General features: G+C 38.5%; 1 protein-coding gene across 1 annotated transcript in view; it reads right to left on the bottom strand.

Annotated features, from left to right (window-relative positions):
• kmt2ca (lysine (K)-specific methyltransferase 2Ca) overlaps positions 1 to 21836 on the bottom strand; it is a 196490-nt gene that overhangs the window by 64728 nt on the left and 109926 nt on the right. The window contains 4 exon segments of the mRNA XM_067434810.1: positions 3456 to 3575; positions 7986 to 8812; positions 8921 to 9028; positions 20771 to 20934. Coding sequence (XP_067290911.1) covers positions 3456 to 3575; positions 7986 to 8812; positions 8921 to 9028; positions 20771 to 20934 — 1219 coding nt within the window.

A 21836-nucleotide genomic window follows, 5' to 3' on the forward strand; every position in this document is an offset into this window, starting at 1 on the left:
ACAAAAAATAAAATAAAAAATTAACCACACTTATTTTTGCACCGCGCAACGTTTTTCAATGAATGAGTTTCGACGGACCGATTATACTGAAACACCAACTAGCGCTCACGAGTCACGACAACAACAAACCATAGTAAAGTGAACATGAACGAAGAAACTGATTAGACCGCTTTGCTTGGCCCCGTGGATGGGAAATTTTGTTTTAAAAAGCGAAAGGATGGAAGCGTCGACAAGAGCATGGTTGTGTGCAAGCTATACAACAAGGAATTTGCGTATCACCGCAGCACATCGAGCCTCAAATATCACAAATACGCTATTGCTAAACGTAATGGCAAACATTGCACTGGTCTGCTGGACTGAAATAAATAAACTATATATTGTTGATTAAGCTTATGTATTCAGTCATTATTCAATGGTATACTAAAAATCCATGTGAAAAATTACTTCTCATTGTTCCAGGTCAAATATTTATATGCAATTAAAATGCGATTAATTTCGATTAATTAATTAAAGCCTCTAATTAATTAGATACATTTTTTTAATCGAGTCCGGCCCTAATTATAATATTATTTTTTACATTTCATCTGATTATGATAAGTGAAAATGCGAGTGGGTCAGAAATTATTTTGGTGGTTATATTTAGTTTAATATTAAGTTTTGTTTTGTAAAAACATTTATTTCCTTTTATTTAACTTCTTAAAATTCAAATCTTAATTTGAATAAAGGTTTCTTCGGCCAATTGCCTGGATTTAATAAATAAGCAGCAAATAGCAGACTATAATCGTGACATGAAGTCGCGGGAGTGATCGCTTTCATTGCTCATGAACTGGAGAGCGCCTCATAAATAAACCGAAACTCAGCAGGCTACTTGCTTCACAAAATTGAAAAATCTGCGTATAGAAAGCTAAAAATATACACTTTTAAACAAAACGATTCAAAACTAAAATATTTAATTAAGCAAAGTGGTGTTCACGCGAGCAGCTCATGACAGAGCATTTCTGTTCAGAATACTGCGCTTCATCATTGCACGAGCTGTGAGTTTAACACACATTTTTAGACTAATCATGACTTGTGCAACTTTGTAGCCTACACATTTGTTTCTTAGTTGTTGTATTAGTTCATACTTTGCTAAAAATATATATCATTTCTGATTATAGCATAACTTTCTGCCCACCCAATAAGACTACTAAAGTAATGATTAGAAAAACAATAACACTTGATCAAGGGCCTGGCCTGGCCCAACCCGGCCCGAGGATAGTTCCGGGAAATCTCAGCCCGGAAGATTTGATTTAAATGCGAAACTGATCGAGCTGCGAGCACAGCGACTTCCGCAGTAAACAGTCTCGTTCCCGCCTCTCAGGGAACCGAACCTATAGTGTCTTCTACAATGAGGTGTTTCAGGGAGTTCAGAAACAGTGGACTTTGTGCTTTGTAACGTTGCAGATTTGTTCATGCTTAAACAGCAACATTACAGACCAAAGAATGTTGAAAATGTATAAAAAAGCATAGGTCCTCTTTAACTGAATCCTAGATTTTTAAAAATAACACTTTTTTACACTTAGTAACACTTAGATACACATTTAGAAATGTTGTACCTAAAATAATTGCCCTTTTCACTACACTGAATTTTGCTATTTTGCTCAATTAAAAAAATGCACACATTATCCTCAAATAGCGCATGGTATTATTGTTTGTTTGATTTTGTTGTACGATGCTTTTGCTGTTTAGATCCATCCATCCATCCATCCACCCACCCACCCATCCATCCATCCATCCACCCATCCATCCATCCCAAGACCTGACCCTCTAGGGTTCAGCTCAACTCCCTGAACACTGCACTGACTTACAGATCACATTTCAGGCCAGGCTTCCGCCAACTTGCCCTGCTTCTGAAGGTGTCACGTTGCGTTTGCATTGAGGCTGAAGCTCTGGCCCAATTCCCACTTCCTCCCAGGTAATTACCTCACTGTAGCCAAGAAGCACTACTCAGACAGGAGACGTCAACTTCATTTAGAGAGATTGCCTAAGGAAGCTTGGCGCACTCCATCGCCTTTACAGCCTGAGTCTAATTTGTGCAGAAATGAATTATGGAGTGGGAAAAAATAGACGAGGGTTAAGGAAGGCACTCCTCTAAATCTGCTTGAGTGCAGCCACAGAGTAGAACAGCAATTCTGATGAGATACTGTTGCAATAGAAAGGATGCAACTCGGCCAGGTGTCTCATGCCCATGCATTTGTAGAGATATGCAGAGTTTGTTACATGAACATGCTATTATAAAACAATTAATATATTAATGTACATTGCGATTATAGAAACATGCAATGGCCAACAACATAAATCAGCAAATCATACCTCATTCAACTTTTGTAATGTGAGTGAAACAGAATTATAATATTCAGTGAGCAACGAGGCTTGGATTTATCCATCAGGACTTGACTGAATCATGAGGGGATGGAACACTGTGATATTACTGTTTACTACTGTTTCCTCTGTCACACGGCCTTGCTTATGTCAGCTTATGATTATGCCATTATGGAGTAACAGACTTTGATGAATTGTGACTGAGGACATTTATGGTCAATAGGGTAAATTTTGATGTCATGTTATGTTTAAAAAGCATGAGTAGAGATTGTATATTGTGTGACAGTTATATATGGATTACCTTTGAATTGACTATGTAATTGGCTTTATACATTTACCTGACTGTTAATAAATTGTTACACTTTGATTGATTCTGACTTGCTCTGGAATTATTCAGGTTGGGTATAATTTCAACAATGGGTTAAACGGAATAATTAAATGTGTAGTTAAACTATTAAAAATGAATGACCAAATAACCAATTGGCATTCTAACCCAAATTCTAAATTATGATTAAATGGAGTCAGATAACGAGGAATTGGAATAAAATCCCCTTTTCCCCGCTGAAAAGACGAACGCGCAGCGACCTTCACCCGCCGATCGTTAGCCTCCATTGGGACGATTTGGGCGGCCTTACAGTATATTGTGTGACAACAAATGTATCCCTGCCAAATATCGGTGTGTAATTTTTCTGTTCACATGCAATATGTATCCGATCAAAAAGCTAGTTTGGCTAGTGTGCCATCTCATTGGTTTTTAGAACCTCATGCCATGAGCATTATGTTTCTAAGACAGCATGTCATGTTAAAAAATAGGTACATTTTTGTTTGTTTTTCAAAGCAAGAAAGCGTCCTGTATTAAAACCCTGTTTAATGTTTTCACTGGGGGTTTTCAAGTGGCTGTATTGTTGTTGTAGTGGACTTTTTATTATCATTAACATGATGCATAACCTAATATAACAGACTCACATACTAAGATATAATAACTTTTCTGCACCGTATTTGATCTTGCCTTCTAAACTAAACCAGCCCACACCCACCTTAAAAGCTGAGACCCCTGCAGAGGCCAAACCCTGTAACACCCTCCCCTCATTTACCAATCTCATGGTCCAGATGGGAAGCCCGTACATCGGCCTGGTCTTAGGGCTGTCCCAGGCGTCCGAGCGCTCTGGAGACCAGGAAGGCGAGCTCATTGCGCTACGGTTACTCCATGCACCCTGAGGTAAAGCGGCGGAGAAGAGACGGAGGGGGGAGAGGTATATTGGTGATGAGGGGAAGATGAGGGATGACAAAATGCAGCAACATAAATGTGAAAGCTAGCAACATGTCAAATGAATGCAATACTTTACACAAACGCATCATACCAAGCCAATAAAGCGAGATATTGGGTTTATATATTATAGATATTTTATAAGTTTGGGACAAATTTCTGAAACATGACAGTGATGTTACATAAAATCTTTCTAAGAGAAGAAAACGTGAGTTTCACTTTGTAGGGGAAGTCTGCAAATTCCTCATTATATAGTGTTATTATGCCTCCATGGAAACAGCATTGTTTATTTGTTTGTACAAAACAAGCGTGATCATGTCAGCATGACAACGAGCAGCTCTTTGAGATAAACAGAATTTTGCAAAGTGTCATGGGGAGCATTTAGCCTGTTTAACAAGCTAATGAGGGTTAGTCTGTGTAATTACAATGCATTACAAACACCGCAAGGCCTGTTTTGTTTGATTTTTTTTTTTTTTTACAATTATTTCAGAATTATAAATAATAAATAACAGCTGTTGGTTGGTTACTCTTTTTTTCTGTTATGTATCATTTTGTCCCAAACTATTGAGGAATGTCTGAAATTCAATACAACTTAATGTTTTAGAACAACATTGTGGTATTCATTCTTCCATACAAAAAATAAAACCAAAACATTTTAATCTTTACAAACTGGGCAGCAAGGGCATGTCTATTGCAATTTTCTCTTTATTTAATATTAGTTTCTATGGTAACCAACAAATGTTTGAAGTGGATTGTGCGTAAGTTGTATTGAACCCAGAACATTGCTTCTAAATAAAAAAAAAGTACTTAATGAAACAAATAAACAAAATAACATTCCTTAAGAACAGGACCCAAGAATTGTTATCATGGAATAAAAAGAAGAAAAGTAAAAGGATAGCTCTCCTTTAACGCAAGCTAAAGAGTGAGCGGGTGGGGGGGGGGGGGGGGGGGACTGACAAACAAACAAAAATCATCATGCCAACATGCCTGTGAATAAAGACATAAAAAATTATAATGATAATATAAAAAAACCATAGAGCTGATATTGTGATGCCTTAAATCACTAATTGGCGACCATACAACGTCAGTTCGGTGAGAGTATGTTGATGGAGTAAGTCTTTGTATCTATTGAGTGTTTTTTTCCCTTAGCATTTTCAAAAAGGACCAATATTGTGCAAATGTAAAATAAATGGACAGGTGAAAACTTTAAGCTTATTGGGTAGGATACATGGCAATATGAAAGCTCTTTCAATCAGCAGATACATATTTCCAAACGATAAACTCAAGCTAATCCAATAGGACTGAAAATTCTACAAAATTCAGACCGTAAAGCATGCCTGGTTGTCTCGGAAGGGAGTCAGCGGGAGTTACTTCAAGAAAGCGTTGAAACACTAGAAGCTCATTTGCACAACAAAACTAAATCTCTTTCTCTCTTACTCACACACACACACGATAACACAGGGTTGTGCACATACTCATGAACACACTTATACACACCAAACCGGAAATCTCAGTTGGAGCCAATGACAGCTGCCCACCCTTCAAATTACACTGTGCCCAGATGGCACATACTCCAGAGGGAAAACCGACCAGAGCCATATAAATAACACAAATGCAGACATACATAGCTTCTTCTAGTCATTCAATTTCATGTCATATCATTCCAAAAATACAGTATGGCCAAATCCAATTGATAAGCATGTTAGTTACATTTGTTTAACTGACAACATGTTTATAATGAGCTATCTTAAAAATTACATCCAGTTTAAATGGTATACTTAAAATTGTAACTCTATTGGGTATCACTTTATTTTACAGTGTCCTTGTTACATATGTTATATGTACTTACCATAGTAATAACAGTAAATTATGCATAATCACATGCAACCAATGCTAAAACAAATCCTATTCCTACCCTAACCCTATAGTAAGTACATGTATTTAATTATTTTTACTCATTACTTAAAAATATAATTACATTGTAACAATGACGCCTTAATATAAAGTGTAACCCTCTATTGCCCTCTTCACTAAGGGTTGTTAACATTAAATAAACGCAGCAATGTACTTCATCATAAGCTATTCGTTTGGACTTCCAACCATAACATTTCCCTAATGCCTGACAGATATCCCTGAAACAGCTGACTTGAAAAACAACATTAGTCTCTGTGATCAACTTATACTTTGTAAAGAGGAAAAATAGAATCTGAGAACTATCCAAGAAAGTTGTAACCAATCAGAAAACTAGCTATTAAGAAATGAGCCTGTGCCTCTGAATCATGTTGTTAGGGTTTTTTGACATCAAGTTTGCAGACATGTTTTGGGGGGCTGAGTTGTGGAGACAGAATGTGTAAGGGAGGTAAGCAAAATGACAGATGTTAGCAAAACAGCTGACATTACTTTTAGCACCTTTAAAGGGATATTCACCCAAAAATAAAAATCCGGTCATCATTTACTTACCCTTATGTCATTCCAAACCCAGACTTTTTTTTTTTTTTATGAAACTTCAGAGATTTCTTTCCATATCACACCAGTCCTCAGGTCTTTACACTGGCTTCCAGTTACATTTAGGATCGACTTTAAAGTACTATTACTTGTTTATAAATCACTCAATGAGCTAGGACCTCAATACATCGCAGATATGCTGATTAAATACAAACCCAACAGATCACTCAGATCAGCAGGATCAAGTCAGTTAGAAATACCAAGAGTTCACTCAAAGCAAGGAGAGTCTGCTTTTAGCTATTATGCCAGCCGCAGTTGGAACCAGCTTCCTGAACAGATCAGATGTGCTCCAACAGTAGCCACATTCAAATCCAGACTCAAAACACATCTGTTTATCTGCGCATTTACTGAATGAGCTCTGAGCACTGTATGTCCGACTGATTGCACCCTATCTTATCTCTTTTTTTTATTTTTTTATTCTTATTATTGTCTTTACAACTGTTTTTAACTATGCTTGTTTTAAATTTTTATTCGTCCATATGGTACTCTTTTTTTCTCATGCATTTGTTACCACTGTTTTAATTAATTTCTATGTAAAGCACTTTGAATTGCCATTGGGTATGAAATGTGCTATACAAATAAACTTGCCTTGCCTTGCCTTGCCTTGCCTCTATGTGAACATCTACAAAACCCAAACTTTGACACCTCAGTTTTCATAAAGATGTAATATATATAAAAAATAATCCATATGAAGTGTTTTCACGAAGAGCCGTGATCTCTTTATATGATGTACAGATTTAATTTAGGCTTTCATTAACACAAACGTTGATCAACACTGAATATAGAAAATGAAAGGGCAAAAACTTGTGAAAACCACGTTTTTTTTCTTGCGTGACAACGTTTGTTCTCATGCATCAAGCAAAGTTGAGTTTTCATTTTTACATATATGTATTATTCAATGTTTTTTTTTATATATAAATACAAGTAAATATATTCATCATATAAAGAGACTGAGAAAATGTATATAAATAAATAAGTAAATGAACCACTTGATTTATATGGATATTAAAAGCATCTTTGTTCATTTTCAGAACACAAATGATAATCTTATGCAATTTGAACCACACAAGGTTGAGTAAAAGATGACAGAATTCAAATTTTTGGGTGAACTAATCATTTAAGTATGTAAAACAGGTTGGCATTGTCAAGCATTCATACCTGCATTGGCACTTGCAATGATTGGGCCTAAGCTTTGCTGGAAGCTGTGGGAATGATGCTTCCCAAAACGAGATGCTAAGCAAGTCAGGAAATAATCTTTGTTTCGAAGAATGTGAGAATTAAATGTAGTTTGAAGTTTACTCTATTCGACACAAAGACACTGCAATTCCAAGTTTAATTTAGATTTATGACAATTTAGAAGGCCCTAAAAAGGAGTTCTCAGCATCCTCCCTGCTTTAGATCTCAAAGGGGAAATGGGTTTGTGCTGTGCTTTCCAGCTCAGTGAGCATTTATCCGAATTACACACCTCCAAAAAGACTCCTTTATGTTCCACTAGCATAAACCCTGTCTCTGGAGCCAACTTCCAGCCCCCTCTCTCCTGGGATACTGTGAGTGATGTATTTGAGAAGGGCATTGGGAGGGGGGGGGCAGGAGAGAGAGCTAGAAAAAGAATGAGTGAGCGAGGCAGAGACTGAGCCAAAGAGAGCACAGTAAGAGCCTTTACATGTTAATTAATACACGCTACGCTCTGGCACTAATCAATGTGATGAAGGAACATGGAGAGCAAAGGAGTAATTACTGTGTAGCTGAAAACTGTGGAACACAGACAGAATCAGTTTCCTAAAGAAACCAAGGGAAACCAGGAGCCATCACCAAACAGCAAGAAAGACAGGCCAAAAACTAGGAGTTTTACCTGCTTTACCCTTGGCCTTCCAGGAGAGAACTTCCTCTTGGAGATGGCTGGCTTTCCCATACCTATCTTAGGTGTAAGAGGGAAGAAGGTGGTGTTGGAAACACTAGGGCTGTATCCAGCTGGATTCAGGCTGTGGGTTGGCGTCTGGCTTTGCGATGTCTCCCTGGGCGAGGCTTCAGTGGAAAACGGGGACTGGGTCAACTTGGTTGAGCCCTCAGACGACAATGCTGGGGAATGCTTTAAAATTAGGCTCTTATCCTCTATGGGAGAGCTGAAACCGGAGAAACTGCGCTCGCTGACAGGTGTTGTATCCATTTCCACAGTAGGACTGCACTCTGCAACCAGTGGGACACTATCAGGCTCAGGTAAAATACAAGTGACCTCGGGATCTACCACCTCGTCCTCTTCATGTTCTGGTTGGTCTTGTTTCTGTCCCTGCTCAATTTCCTCCTCAACACTATGGGCTTCTAGGGGATTTGTCATTATTTTATCCTTCATATTAGAGGTGTCTGAAGGACAGACATCCATGGGTTCTTCCTCTTGGACTTGAGGGTGTTTGGGGGATGTTTCTTTGGTTGGCAAAGCAGGAAGAGCTTTTGAAACGTCAGCTTCGGGTTCATCCTCTGCAGCTTCAGGCAGTTTATCCTCTATTTCCTTCCCCATTTCCAAAGCACCAATTAGACTCTGTTCCTGGTTGTGGTCTTCAGTAGTGGTAGACGTCTGAAAGGAGAGGGAGGGTACTCCCACTAAAGTAGAGGAGCACGGAGGAGGCTCAGGACCTTCCGTCAAAGTAACTGTAACCTGGATCTCCTGGGCAGGTTCAGCAGCTGCAAAAAACACAAACCTAAGAACTCTGTGGCTAGAAAACACAATAATACATAACACTATGCATGTGTATGGACAAGAACCACTGATTAAGAAAGAAAAAAACTTACATGACAGAAACTCTTCTGGCAGAGTAGGAAGTGGACTAGTACTGAGCTCTGTCTCCAATGCCACTTCCTCATCAGCCTCATTGACTTCTTCAACAGGCATAAAGACATCTAGATAGGAAAGAGAAGTGTTAGGTTGCACAAGGAAACAACTCTGGGACAAAATATTTTCTGATCTATTTCTGAACAAGTACAAGGGTCAGTAAAATTACATTTTATATTTCATTTATTGAAAAAAGAAAGAAAAAAATACAAATGCAATTCATACAAACTTGAATATATCATGATTTGATTCTACCATGTGTTTGGTCATCCAAACTCCAATTATCTTTGGTCAAACTGCATCACAACATGCACTAAAGAATCTGACAGAGCACTGCATAAACAGTTGATACACGGTACACTGTTTGAAATAATAGCAGGTAGTCAGAATCTTTATTGCCACATCTTTAACTATAGTCAGTGGATTGAAATTTATTTGGAGACAGGGTTACACCACAGAATCACACCACTGACATATTACAGGTTCAATCTCCCTGAAGCAATTTCGGGGTTTAGTGAATTACTCAACAAAGGGTATGACAATGGTTGCGTATGTCCTGCCAGCAACCATTTAGATACAATTCACAAGATGTGGTATCTGCAAAAACTGTACCACAGCAAAATCTGGCATCTTGACAAGAACATTACAGCTATGTTTAAAGTGAACACTCACACTATCAATCAGGTAAGATGCAAATGAGATTCGCTTTGACAACCATTTTTCAAGCCTAAATCACAACTAAATGCATAATTCATAATTTTGCCTCAATAAACAGACCATGATTGCTCAGAAAATGAATTTACTAGAGGAACTAAGAAATTACATCTAATTGTCAACTAATATTTAATCTATCTTATACATCAAATTAAACTGCATTCTCTTTGCCCCCTCCTCCACCATACATTTACTCTGAACAACGACAGGAATACTCGAGCTGCCAGTGTGGCCCATTGTGCCAGGCATCACCATGACAACACATTTACGAGCCCTGCTCTTGTTAGACACTGCTGAGATGGTCTCTTACAGGGCACACAGAAATGAATAAACAAACACAAGCCATGCTCTCCGCTCATACTCAAGACTTCAGAATAACTACTAGACCAAAAACAAACAGACCAAATACAAAAACAAAACATGTTCAAATGGTAAGCCTTAGATATGCAGGATTTCAAACTTCCAAGGATACATTTGGGCTACCAAACCAAACAGATGAACGAATGAACTAGCACCCACTATATACACATAAATACATATTGACACACATAAATATATTTGTGTGTGTGTGTGTATGTATGTATGTACATACATATATCTACACACATACATATGACTTGTTGAGCTTGTTGAGGTCAGACCACTCGTTACAACCGAGGTATGCAGCAAAGCATTTGTAAAGTCACAACACACACAACCTTGAGGTTGATGGGCTACAACAGCAGAAGACCCCACCGGGTACCACTCATCTCCACTACAAATAGGAAAAAGAGGCTACAATTTGCACAAGCGCACCAAAACTGTACAGTTGAAGACTGGAAAAATGTTGCCTGGTCTGATGAGTCTCGATTTCTGTTGAGACATTCAGATGGTAGAATTTGGCGTAAACAGAATGAGAACATGGATCCATCATGCATTGTTACCACTGTGCAGGCTGGTGGTGGTGGTGGTGTAATGGTGTGGGGATGTTTTTTAGGCACACTTTAAGCACTGTTAGTGCCAATTGGGCATCATTTAAATGCCACTGCCTACCTGAGCTTTGTTTCTGACCATGTCCATCCCTTTATGACCACCATGTACCCATCCTCTGATGGCTACTTCCAGCAGGATAATGCACCATGTCACAAAGCTCAAATTATTTCAAATTGGTTTCTTGTACATGACAATGAGTTCACTGTACTAAAATGGCCCCCAGAGTCACCAAATCAAACCCCATAGAGCATATTTGGGATGTGGTGGAATGGGAGCTTCGTGCCCTGGATGTGCATCCCACAAATCTCCATCAACTGCAAGATGCTTATGCTGTTTTATGCCATTGAAAATACATACGGGTGAGGGGTTCGAATGCTGGTCACCATGTTGCCCCTCCATCTTGAAAGTACATTAGCCAAAGAGGGACATACCCCGTAAATTCAAGCTTCGCTTTTCGCGTTTTAACACTCGATGGCAGTCATGAACGAGGTCGACTTAATCGGCCACCATAGGAGTTAAAACGAAATCGGAATTGAGAGGAACAGAAACTAATATTCACTGGATTCTCATATACATTTACACCGCTAGATGGGGGAAAATATCACACAGTGTCGCTTTAAGAAGAAAATGTTTTTATTGCAATACTCTTTCTTTATTTTACTTGAAAGACTTGAAAAAACTTACTTAAACTTAACTTTAAAAAAAAACTTGTACGCATTCCTGGTGTATTGTATAATATATATATATATATATATATATATATATATATATATATATATATATATATATATATATATATATATATATATATATATATATATATATATATAAATAAAATATTTACAGTGGCAGCTCAGAGATGTACAGCAGCATTTAAAAACATAAACGTATGAAATTGAATGAATAAATGTAGGCTGAAATTAAAACTACATGGTCTTCAATGTGCAATATACATTGATTAACAGCTACTGTATATACTTTATTCAAGACCAGAGAGTGATTTTTCTCTTAAGTTTTTTTATTTACATAATTTTAGAGGTGAGCTGTCCCTTTAAGGACCAGTGTTCACTTTAGACTGCGCTGCTAAGACCTGCTCACATCTCATATACAAACACGAGCAATTTTACTTTCACTTTAGACATAACCGACTGTGTTTATATATGTTAACCTTGTGTTTGACAGTATTAGCGCAGTAAGAGTACTTCCAGTAATCAAGCGCATGTAAAACGCGAATTAAATGTTTAACCGGCAAAGCTTTAAAACGCGGATAACACCCCCTAACTTTAGTGCATATGATAGGATATTTGATCATATCAGAGCGTTGACTCACAGGTACACTCAAAAAGAGGCGAAATAAACTGAGAGGAATATTTCAAACAAAGAGAAACAGAAATCATGTGTGTGTGTGTGTGTGTGTAATCTAGGGTGTAAGACAGCCATCTTTCAGAGTGCTAAAAAGAAGTGAGGTTGATTGTGGTGCCCTGATAACGTCTCCATACTTACAACTGTCTAGCAGCACAGAGAAGATGAAAGCCTCACTGGTTTAGAGCTGCTAGCTATTTTTAAACAGACAAGTCAGAGTCCAGACTAGAGAATATCTTACCCTCCCCCAGACAAAGAACACTACAACAAACCAACAAATGCTTACATCTACACACACACACACACACACATGCACGCAGACATTTAAAAAACTAAGGCTGCCTGCCTCAAAATGACATTACTTTGCAAGTTACATCTGGTCTTTTTGCAACATTTACATTGAACATGGACACTTGTGTTACACATTTTCTGAAGAATCATTTATCTGAAGAAAATATGTGAGGAAGTTTAGCATGCTTAAATAAAACAGATGTACTGCTGAATTAAACCTATTTATTAAATTAGTTAAAGGGGTACTTCAGCGCTGGGAAGATGAATCTGTATTTAAACTGGGTCATCAATGTAGTAGAAATTTGAAATTATTTTTGAATTTGGTGCCTTCTAGACTGAGAAAAGACAGAAAATGTATTTTTGTCTCATGGGGATGAAAGACTACAATTCCCAGAATGCTTCGCTGCCCTGTGAGGCCATTCCCAAAGCCACAGCTACTGGATTACAGTGACTGAGTTGGAGAAGACACTACAATTAAAAACTGAATGTGTCTGTTCAATATAATGTGTGAGTCACTGCGCGAGTATTACAGCACTGAGCACTAACTGCAGGAGTCAGATAAATGAGCTGAGCTCTCGTGATGAGAGCTGAGGTAATCGCGACTACACTCGTGGCATACATTCTCAACGCATGTTCAGTCTGGCGCGTTTTCAGTTCATGCCTTTGCAAGCTTAACTTTTATAGAAATTAATTTGAGAAGTGCTATCAAAAGAATAGCACTTCACTATCAATAGAAGTGCTGTTGAGGCGGAGCTATCAAAATAGGGCCGAGAACCTTTTTGGGGGTAGGGGCGTGTTTGTTTTGGTGATTTGAAATAACAACAACAGTTCCCAGAAAGCACTTACCCCACCTTTAATGCTAAGCATTTAAGATGTAATGTGTGCTGTTGCTAGCTAAAAGTTTATCAACTAGCTAGTGCAGTAATATAATTCAGTTTCTTAACATTAAAACATATGAAATTGAAGTGAGTGAATATTCATTCACTCAGAGCTTGTTGACTGGCATTCAAGCAGAACGTCTTTTTTTACGGATTTCAAAATAATTGTAATAGTAGATACTGTGCATTGTGGTCATCTTTTTTTTCTTCCATTTTTTGATAGAATACATTAACATGGTAATCAATGTTTCATTTTTCAATAACACAGTACTTGTCAATATGGGTATATTGTGACACCACAAAAACAACACACAATTCATATAATGTAGCAGAGGCTATATATTGGGCACTCAAAATGTGCAGTGTACTTCTAGTGTACCCACTAGGGCGAGAGAGAGAGGTTGAAGTTTAGCCCAACTGTGCAGTAGCGGCAGCGTGTAAACAGGCCTCAGGGTACCTCAGTGAACATGTAGAGTTCAAACAAGAGGGATGGCTGCTGAGGTCATGAGGCAGTGATGCACAATGACTGCAGCCCGGCTGGACAGACAAGGCAGAAGAGGAGCTTATAACGGGATACTGACACAATCCCTCTCCAGAGAGCAGAGAAGCCCTGCTGGCTGGTTCTGCACACTGGCGTTGGGTTTCCCACCTATTATTTCCGATCGGGTGTGCCTCAGGATCTGCAAACTCCCATGAGCCCTCACACTGACTTCACTTGTCAATACTTACCAGATAGTGTCACCCGGCAGCGTTCCACACTGCCTGAAAGCAAAGCAGATCATCTTAAAGGATTTAGCATTCCCAATGTTGATATGACATCGGATGGGCTCTAGCCTCCAGCCTACTTTATAGCATCCTGAAAGAAACTGATCTCAAAGCAGCTATACAGTATAGTACCTTCAGTCTTCTGTGCACGAGCGCAGGTGATTGTGTTATTTGTGCACTGGGTCATGTGAGTAAGCGTGACTATGGTTCTTTTCAGCAGTGTCAGGATGAATCACTGATGGCATCATGTGTCCATGACAACAAAAACCTTCAGATGGGTGGTGGAGTCGTTTTACCACACCCTTGGGAAAATACCCCCTCAAACATGTGACAAACACATAAAGAGGTTCTATAATTACTTGCCCATGAATGTACGAAGGATGTCAAAAGTACTGTTACTTCAATGCCAAAACAAGACGAGGGCTTACAAGACTATTGATTTTTACTAGCAGACCAGCCATCCAGAAGAGTACCCAACTAGTTGACGAGTCAATGTTTTGTTTAACTAACAAATGGAGCACAATACAGCACACAGCTCTGCTGACCTTTGGTCTTGCCGTTTCTGCCGTCTGTGATGTCAAAAAGAAATTAATGTATGCATATTTTCATTGCCAAATGTTTTTTGCATTGTAATGAATGACCCAATGACACCTTCTGGGGCCATCTCAGGATGGTTCACAAAAAGTTTGGTTTGTATGTGAAAACTCCAAATGAAATTCATCTCAGACACGCGCAGCACATGCAGTGCAGTTTGCTACCAACTTACTATGCAAATGATAAGCTGTAAGCATGCAAGACCAACTATCTATGTCAATGAGGAATATAGCAATTTCTTGAGGCTTGTTCACACCAAGACAAATGTTTGTTGCAAAAATTCAGTGTGATAAACATTTTAATTTGAAAGAACGGTTGTCAAAGTGTCTGTTCAAACTGACAAACATTTGCATCTAAAACTTTTTCCATTGCACTGTGAAGAAAACAGACCAACCAATAAGATTTTGCTTTTGGTCACACGCATGGAGCCACTGCCGTTACATAAAACTATGATTGGTGGTGCTCATAAACACCATTCTTCTAAATAAAAGTGACTAGTCTTTTCTCTGTACTCTTGTATTTGGTGATGTGTAGTGAGTGAAAACCTAAATGGCTGTTTAGAAGAAACATGGAAACGCTGCGTTACTTTTTTCTCTGTGCCCCCCCCCCAAAAAAAAAAAAAAAAAAAAAAACTGCAGCATTGTATGTACCATAATAACTAGGGCCTAGTGCACATGTATTTTTATAAACAAAGTTTTTCCTCCTCCATTAAAAAAAACAACAAAAAACATTGCATCCACATGAAAACGCAAAAACACGCTAAGAAGCGCTGTAAAGAGCATTCCAAACCAACAGGTGGCAATATAATCGTAACCGTAAAGCAATGTTGGCCAAAAATTTATTTTTTGCCGGTTCTGGTCCTGATGTAACAAGACAAAATCTCCAGTTTCACTGCCTACACGACAACACTGCAACCAGGGCCCAGTTTTTCAAAAGTAATCCACTAGGATTTTGGATAACGGATTGGATCAAATCTTGAAAATGTGTTTTTCAAAAGAAAAAACGGATTACATAATCGGATTAGATCACGTAATCCAATCTGGGGTTTGATCCGGATCAAACCTTTCGTTTGGGTTTTTCAGAACTTTTTTGTAGGATTTGGATCACTTTGATACCGAAAATATGGATTAAACTGATCCCATCAGAAGGGTGGATTCAGCGAGGATTTCATGCCCACAATGTGATGAAAACTTTAAAAATGTATCAAATAATACTATATTTGGATCATGCAGTATCCCCAAACAGCTGTCAAAATTGACCAAAAACAATACATTTTATTCTGTCACTAACTGATATATATATTCATCACAATCGAAAATATTTTTGTTTTTAGAATATTTATCAGTGATGCATGCAATGATTACAGAATAACCAAAAAATGCAAAGAATGGCAATCACTGATTTTTGTTTTGTTTAGTTTTTTTTAATTAAATTTGTGTTTTCATTTCAAATAAAAATAACCTTATATTGACCCCACACTGGCTATTCTACGTGTTGCTCTTTACATATCTATAGTTCTACTGGTTATCCAGATTTAGTGATCCTGAAAAGTTCCTATCCGGATCAGATTGATCCAATCCGATGTTGCTTTAAAAAACTGGCTCCAAAAGTAAGATGGATTGCGTGATCACAGATCACAAAAAAAGGATTACTAAATCCGGATCAATTTTATCCGGATTAAACTTTTTAAAAAACCGGGCCCAGGGTTTCTAAAAAATATTCACCCTGGGAGGAGTTTTTCAAAAAGTTTGGTTTCAGTGACCAGATACATCATTTGCGTGTGGACAAATTGCCAAACCACATAGAAAATGCTACGGTTTTGAAAAAACCCATGTTTGTGTGGACAGGGCTTAGTGTAACCCCTGAACAGACAAAAATAACAGTGTGATTTTATTCAGCCCAACTGCCATTTTTTAACACTAAGGCCTGAACAGACAAAAATCACATGAGAAAATCAGACCTTTTTTGTGTGTGCTGAACATTAGTGTTAGTGTGAACTTTATGCGCAAGTACCTCTAAAATTGATATTTTAGGAGCCAATGCCTATGTTCAAGGGCACAATGGGAACCGGAGATTGTAAAAGCAGCTGCAGATTAATAATTGGTTCTTTTATTTAGAACTTTTATATTGCAGTTGTTCCCTATTTGTTCCCTAACTGTGTGAATCATATTGTAATACTGTCTTTAAAGGGTTACTTCATCGATTAGCATATGGGTTTGTATCAGTAGAAACCCTGGAGTATATTCAAATGATTGTGCTTTCCCCCCTCATATCCCCCTGAGACAAGAGATTTGTGCATTTTATTTCTGGAAAAATTCCTCCTATGATGCAAATTGACGATTTTTGCATCATAGGAGGAATGTTTGCCCAAAGGCTAAAGACTACAGCCAGCAGAGGGAGCTATTTCCGCATGTTTTGAATCTGCGCATGGGTGATGGGAGATTACACTCAGCTTGCAGAGAGAGCTCAGCTCGCAGCTACAGGCACTCATTTAAACGGAGCTATGGTGAGCAATGTACGTTTTTTAGCTTCTCAAATTAATTTCTATGAAAGTTAAGCTTGCAAGGCATGAACTGAAACGAGCCAGACTGAACTCGCATTGTGAATGTATGCCGGGAGTGGAGTCGCGATTACCTCAGCTCTCATCACTCCTGCAGTTAGTCCTCAGCGCTGTGATACTCGCGCGGTGACTCACTCATTATATTGAACAGACACGTTCAGTTTTTAATTGTAGTGTCTTCTCTGTTCTCTAACTCAGTCACAGTAATGAAGTTGGTGGCGTTGGGAATTGCCTCACAGGGCAGCGAAGCATTCTGGGAATTGTAGTCTTTCATCCCCATGGGACAAAAATACATTTTCTTTCTTTTCTCAGTCAAGAAGACACCAAATTCAAAAATAATTTCACATTTCTACTGCATTGATGACCCAGTTTAAATACAGATTCATCTTCCCAGCGCTGAAGTACCCCTTTAACTTGTTTTATATACAAAGTTTTCTCAGTTCATACCAACCAATCAGGCACAGAACCAATCATCTACTTGGTGCAAACCTTAATTCATACAGAAAATAAATAAAAGGGTGGAAAAACAAACAAAATCTAAAAATGCTTTACATAAATCAATCTAGTATTCTGAGTAGTCAAGCCAGCTAGTTTGAAAACATACAATCATAAAAAATATTAATATTTACCTAATAATTGTAATCTCTAGGATGTGTTGTTGTTCTTTTTAATTAACTTGTCCAGTGAGTCTGTTTTTTTTTTCTTTATCGCACATTATTTAATTACTGACTGTTGTAGCGACTCAGGCGAATCAAACACACAATCGCCAGTTACATTTAACAAATATGTTTTGAAAGTTGTGCTGATGGACAGACCTTCCCCCAACACAACAGCTACCCTGGAAACCATCTGATAAGATGCTTTACGACCGGAAAGAATGTGGCCACATGAAGTCTTATACACAAAGAGTTTAAGACACAGAGCTTTTGCCTCAAATTATAGACAAACCATCTATAAATGAACATGCACCAACTGTGTTCAATAGTATATGACTTTTTGTTAAGGTATTATTGGCTTTGAGGACTTTTTTCTGGTGTCGTGACAACCCTAGTATGTACGTGTGCATGTGTGCACTCAGCGTGTGTTTATCAGGAAGTGGGGGTGTGGTAGAGTTGGTTAACAGGTGGGCGTCTCTGTCTTGATTAGAGCGGTCTCTCTTGGGGGCCCAACAATGGGATGATTGCTTCCTCTGGCTGCTGGCAGTGGCCCAGTGCATTGCTGCTGGCATGACTGGCTTTACAAAGAGCCCTTACAACCGGGTCTGATTGTATCCTTTTCTGCCAACCACATGCCAACATATATCAACTCCCCACCACGGGCCCACAGGAAGAAAAAAAAATCATTAGTAATAAGGTGCAGTTGGGGGATATAACCACTGCAAAAGGCTCACTGCAAATTCATCTCTTTGCCATCAGGCTACAGGAAGAGTCCATTCTCATTACAATTCCTAATAATGGGCCCAAAGAAAATAAGATTTGCTTTTAGCTTCCAGGGTCTTGATGATAGTTCACCAGCTGGGACCATGAGCACAGGAAGCTGATTCATTTTCTTTCTTCAACAGCATTTTTAGAGAGCTTTGTAGTGTGCAACAAAAAAGATAAAATATATAATCTCTAACCCAATTCTCATTGGTAGACTCAAAAACTATCCATAAAGTCAACATTGAATCTGCAAACCTTTTTACTTCTGTAATGCGATTCATTGCCAGGTGAAATAAGATGTTAAATGGGAAAATGTGAATTGACGTGATTTGAATAATAGGGATTGGTGGACAGTCATTTCAGAGATTACAAAGACAAGCACTCCTTTCCAGTTTGATTGAAAATACAAAAAGTAAAAAGGGCCACATTCGTTTCATGCTGACTTCACATTATACTAGTGTATGCAGTCCCCATGTGTCCCTCCTCCAAAACTCATGAAACTGAAAAATGCAAACGCTCATTTAGGGCAGATTATGAATGATGCATTAAGATGTGGCTTCCCAACCTGCTCACACGCTCAGGTTTCTGGCTGAACTGACAAACACACTGTAATTACAATCAGTGACAGCAGAGAGGTCCACACATTACATCTCTGACACATTAAATGCAGCAGCCACGACAGAGCCTGTGTGGCAGTATTGCTTATCATCACAAAAACCCAGCCGACAGCACTTTACAGATGACCAACATCACACATAGAACAGCAGTTGGCAAAGTCAACAGTATATAAAACAACATAAAATATAATTATCACAAAAAAAAAAAATTAAAAAAAAAAAAAAACGAGAGTTGATAGAACTGGTTAAATATACGTATTACATGGAATAATTGATATGTTTGAAAGTATATATTAAAACTACTAAAAGAAGTTGAAATTTTAGGAAAATAAAGAGACCAACATAATATTGTGAGTGAGTGAGTAAATATTTTTAGTTGATTCCTGAACCCTATACTAAACAAATAGCATAATAAAATTACATACAAAAAGAAACTAAACCAACAAACCATTCCTTAATTTTTTATATATACATGTCTAAGGGTGCTTTCACACTTGGTTTGATTGCCTTTATATTTTTGTTTTTTAACAGTTGGTTTTGTTACCAAAGCTTCTGTACGTAATGGCACTTGTATATCTGCCGTGAATGCACTGCAAATGCTCTAAAGAATGCTGAAGACGAGCAGAAATGAGATTAACAGCTCTGCTTACATACTGTCAGTGACATACGTCAGGTAAATGAGTGAAACACACAAACACACATTTTTATCAACTCATATGTCATTAACAGCGGTTCACTTCCGCAATTTAGTACGATTGCGTTCACAGCAGCGAACCGTACCAGATTTCACATGAACCGAATCCCAGACCACCTTTTTAAGTGGACTCAGGTACGGTTCGCAGTAGCGCACCCAAGTTCGGAAGACCGCTTTCACATCATCCAAAACGAACCGAACTCTGACGTCAATCAAACCAGGTGTGCACCAAAAGTGCTAGTGTGAAAGCACCCTCACTGTGTGTTAAGAAAGGATTGGCATTGATCTAATGAGCAATCATGTTAATTGTTTTTATCTCAAATGTCCAGCAATAAATACAGGTGTAAATGTGAACCAATCAAATCACATTTGGTGCTATTCAAAAAAATACATGTGACCACATGGAATTTGTAGTATAATCCCTGTAATTTGCTTGGGATAAAAGCTTTAGCTTTTTCAAAGATCTTTTCTGATCAAAAGTGACAACAGGAGATGAATTCGATATGCAGGTTCATGCCAGATATGAACTGTAATCTATCTCAGCTGACTGAACAGGGTCTTTGTGTAGAGCAGTATGTCCCAACACCTAGATTCAATCTCAAGATTCCCCACAAAATAGATTTAGGGTAGTATTTGCTCAAGAGCAGTGGTTCCCAACCATGTTCTTGGAGGCCCACCAACAGTGCACCTTTGTCTGACACACCCACATCAGATTTTGGAGTCACTACTAATGAGCTTATGATTTGAATCAGGTGTGTTTGATTGAGGAGACATCCAAAATGTGCACTGTTGGTGGACCTCCAGCAACGTGGTTGGGAACCACTGCTCTAGAGTAATACAAAATAAATGACATGTTCCTACAACAGCACTCTATAATTATTCCAACTTCAAGGCTAACAAAAATATCATGTGTGTGTCGAGTACTGAGAAACATGTACTCACCCTCGATTGGCTCTGGGTCAGTGAGTGACGGCTCCTGGCTGCTGATGGGCTGATTGTGCCTGCTCTCCTTTTCAACCTGCTTACACACTCTGCAGGTGTACCCATCCTGCATCTGAGTGTTAGTGTCAAAACCCTCCTGCCTCTCACAGCCCACATGGACCCATCTGATAGAGAAAATGACAATAAACAACCATCAGAGGACAATCATCAATGACCCAACTGAGATGATGGCATTTACCTAAAAGTCTATCTCTACAGAGTAATTTTATTTTGTAAACAGATAACATTTGTTAACCTTTACATTACAGGAATGTTCAGTTTTAATACAATCTAACATTTTATGTGCAGCACCTAAAGTAGAAATGTAGAGCATTTGTTATTTGAGCTAAACAGTTCTTGTCCATCATGTTGTACCAAGATTGTACTATGATAATATGTATCTCTTTTTCAAGTGCCATACACCATGAGTTTAAGATGTGTCAAGGAATTCAACTTGGAAAAAAAAAGACCCTGGCATTCTGTTTAAGGGGGTGGGGGTGAAATGCTGTTTCATGCATACTGAGCTTTTTACACTGTTAAAGACTTGGATTCCCATCCTAAACATGGACAAAGTTTCAAAAACTAAGTTGGACGTTTGATGGAGTATTTCCGTATCAAAAATGCTCCTTTGTTGTTGTTTTTTTCGAGTATGGGTCCGCTTGACGACAGATACCTGGAGACTATTACACGAGGAGAGCTGGACAGGGACGTTGAAGAGAAACAACCCAGCAGAAGGACAAGTAACCTCTCATTTGAGCAAGAAGGAACAGGAGGAGACCTGCCAAAGCCCTACAAAATGACTTCCAGTAGGCTACTGGCGGCCATATTTCTGATTAAATTGTCAGAAACAGACTCCATGAGGGTGATGTGAGGGCCCGATGTCGTCTAGTGGGACATGTGCTCACAGCTCAGCAACGTCCAGCTCGATTGGCATTTGCCAGAAAACACCATAATTCAAGTCTGCCATTGACGCCCCATTCTCTTCACCGATGAGCACGTATGATGGGCAGACAGAGTCTGGAAATGC

This window comes from Pseudorasbora parva, chromosome 24 (assembly GCF_024679245.1).
Source record: "Pseudorasbora parva isolate DD20220531a chromosome 24, ASM2467924v1, whole genome shotgun sequence".
NCBI lineage: Eukaryota > Metazoa > Chordata > Actinopteri > Cypriniformes > Gobionidae > Pseudorasbora > Pseudorasbora parva.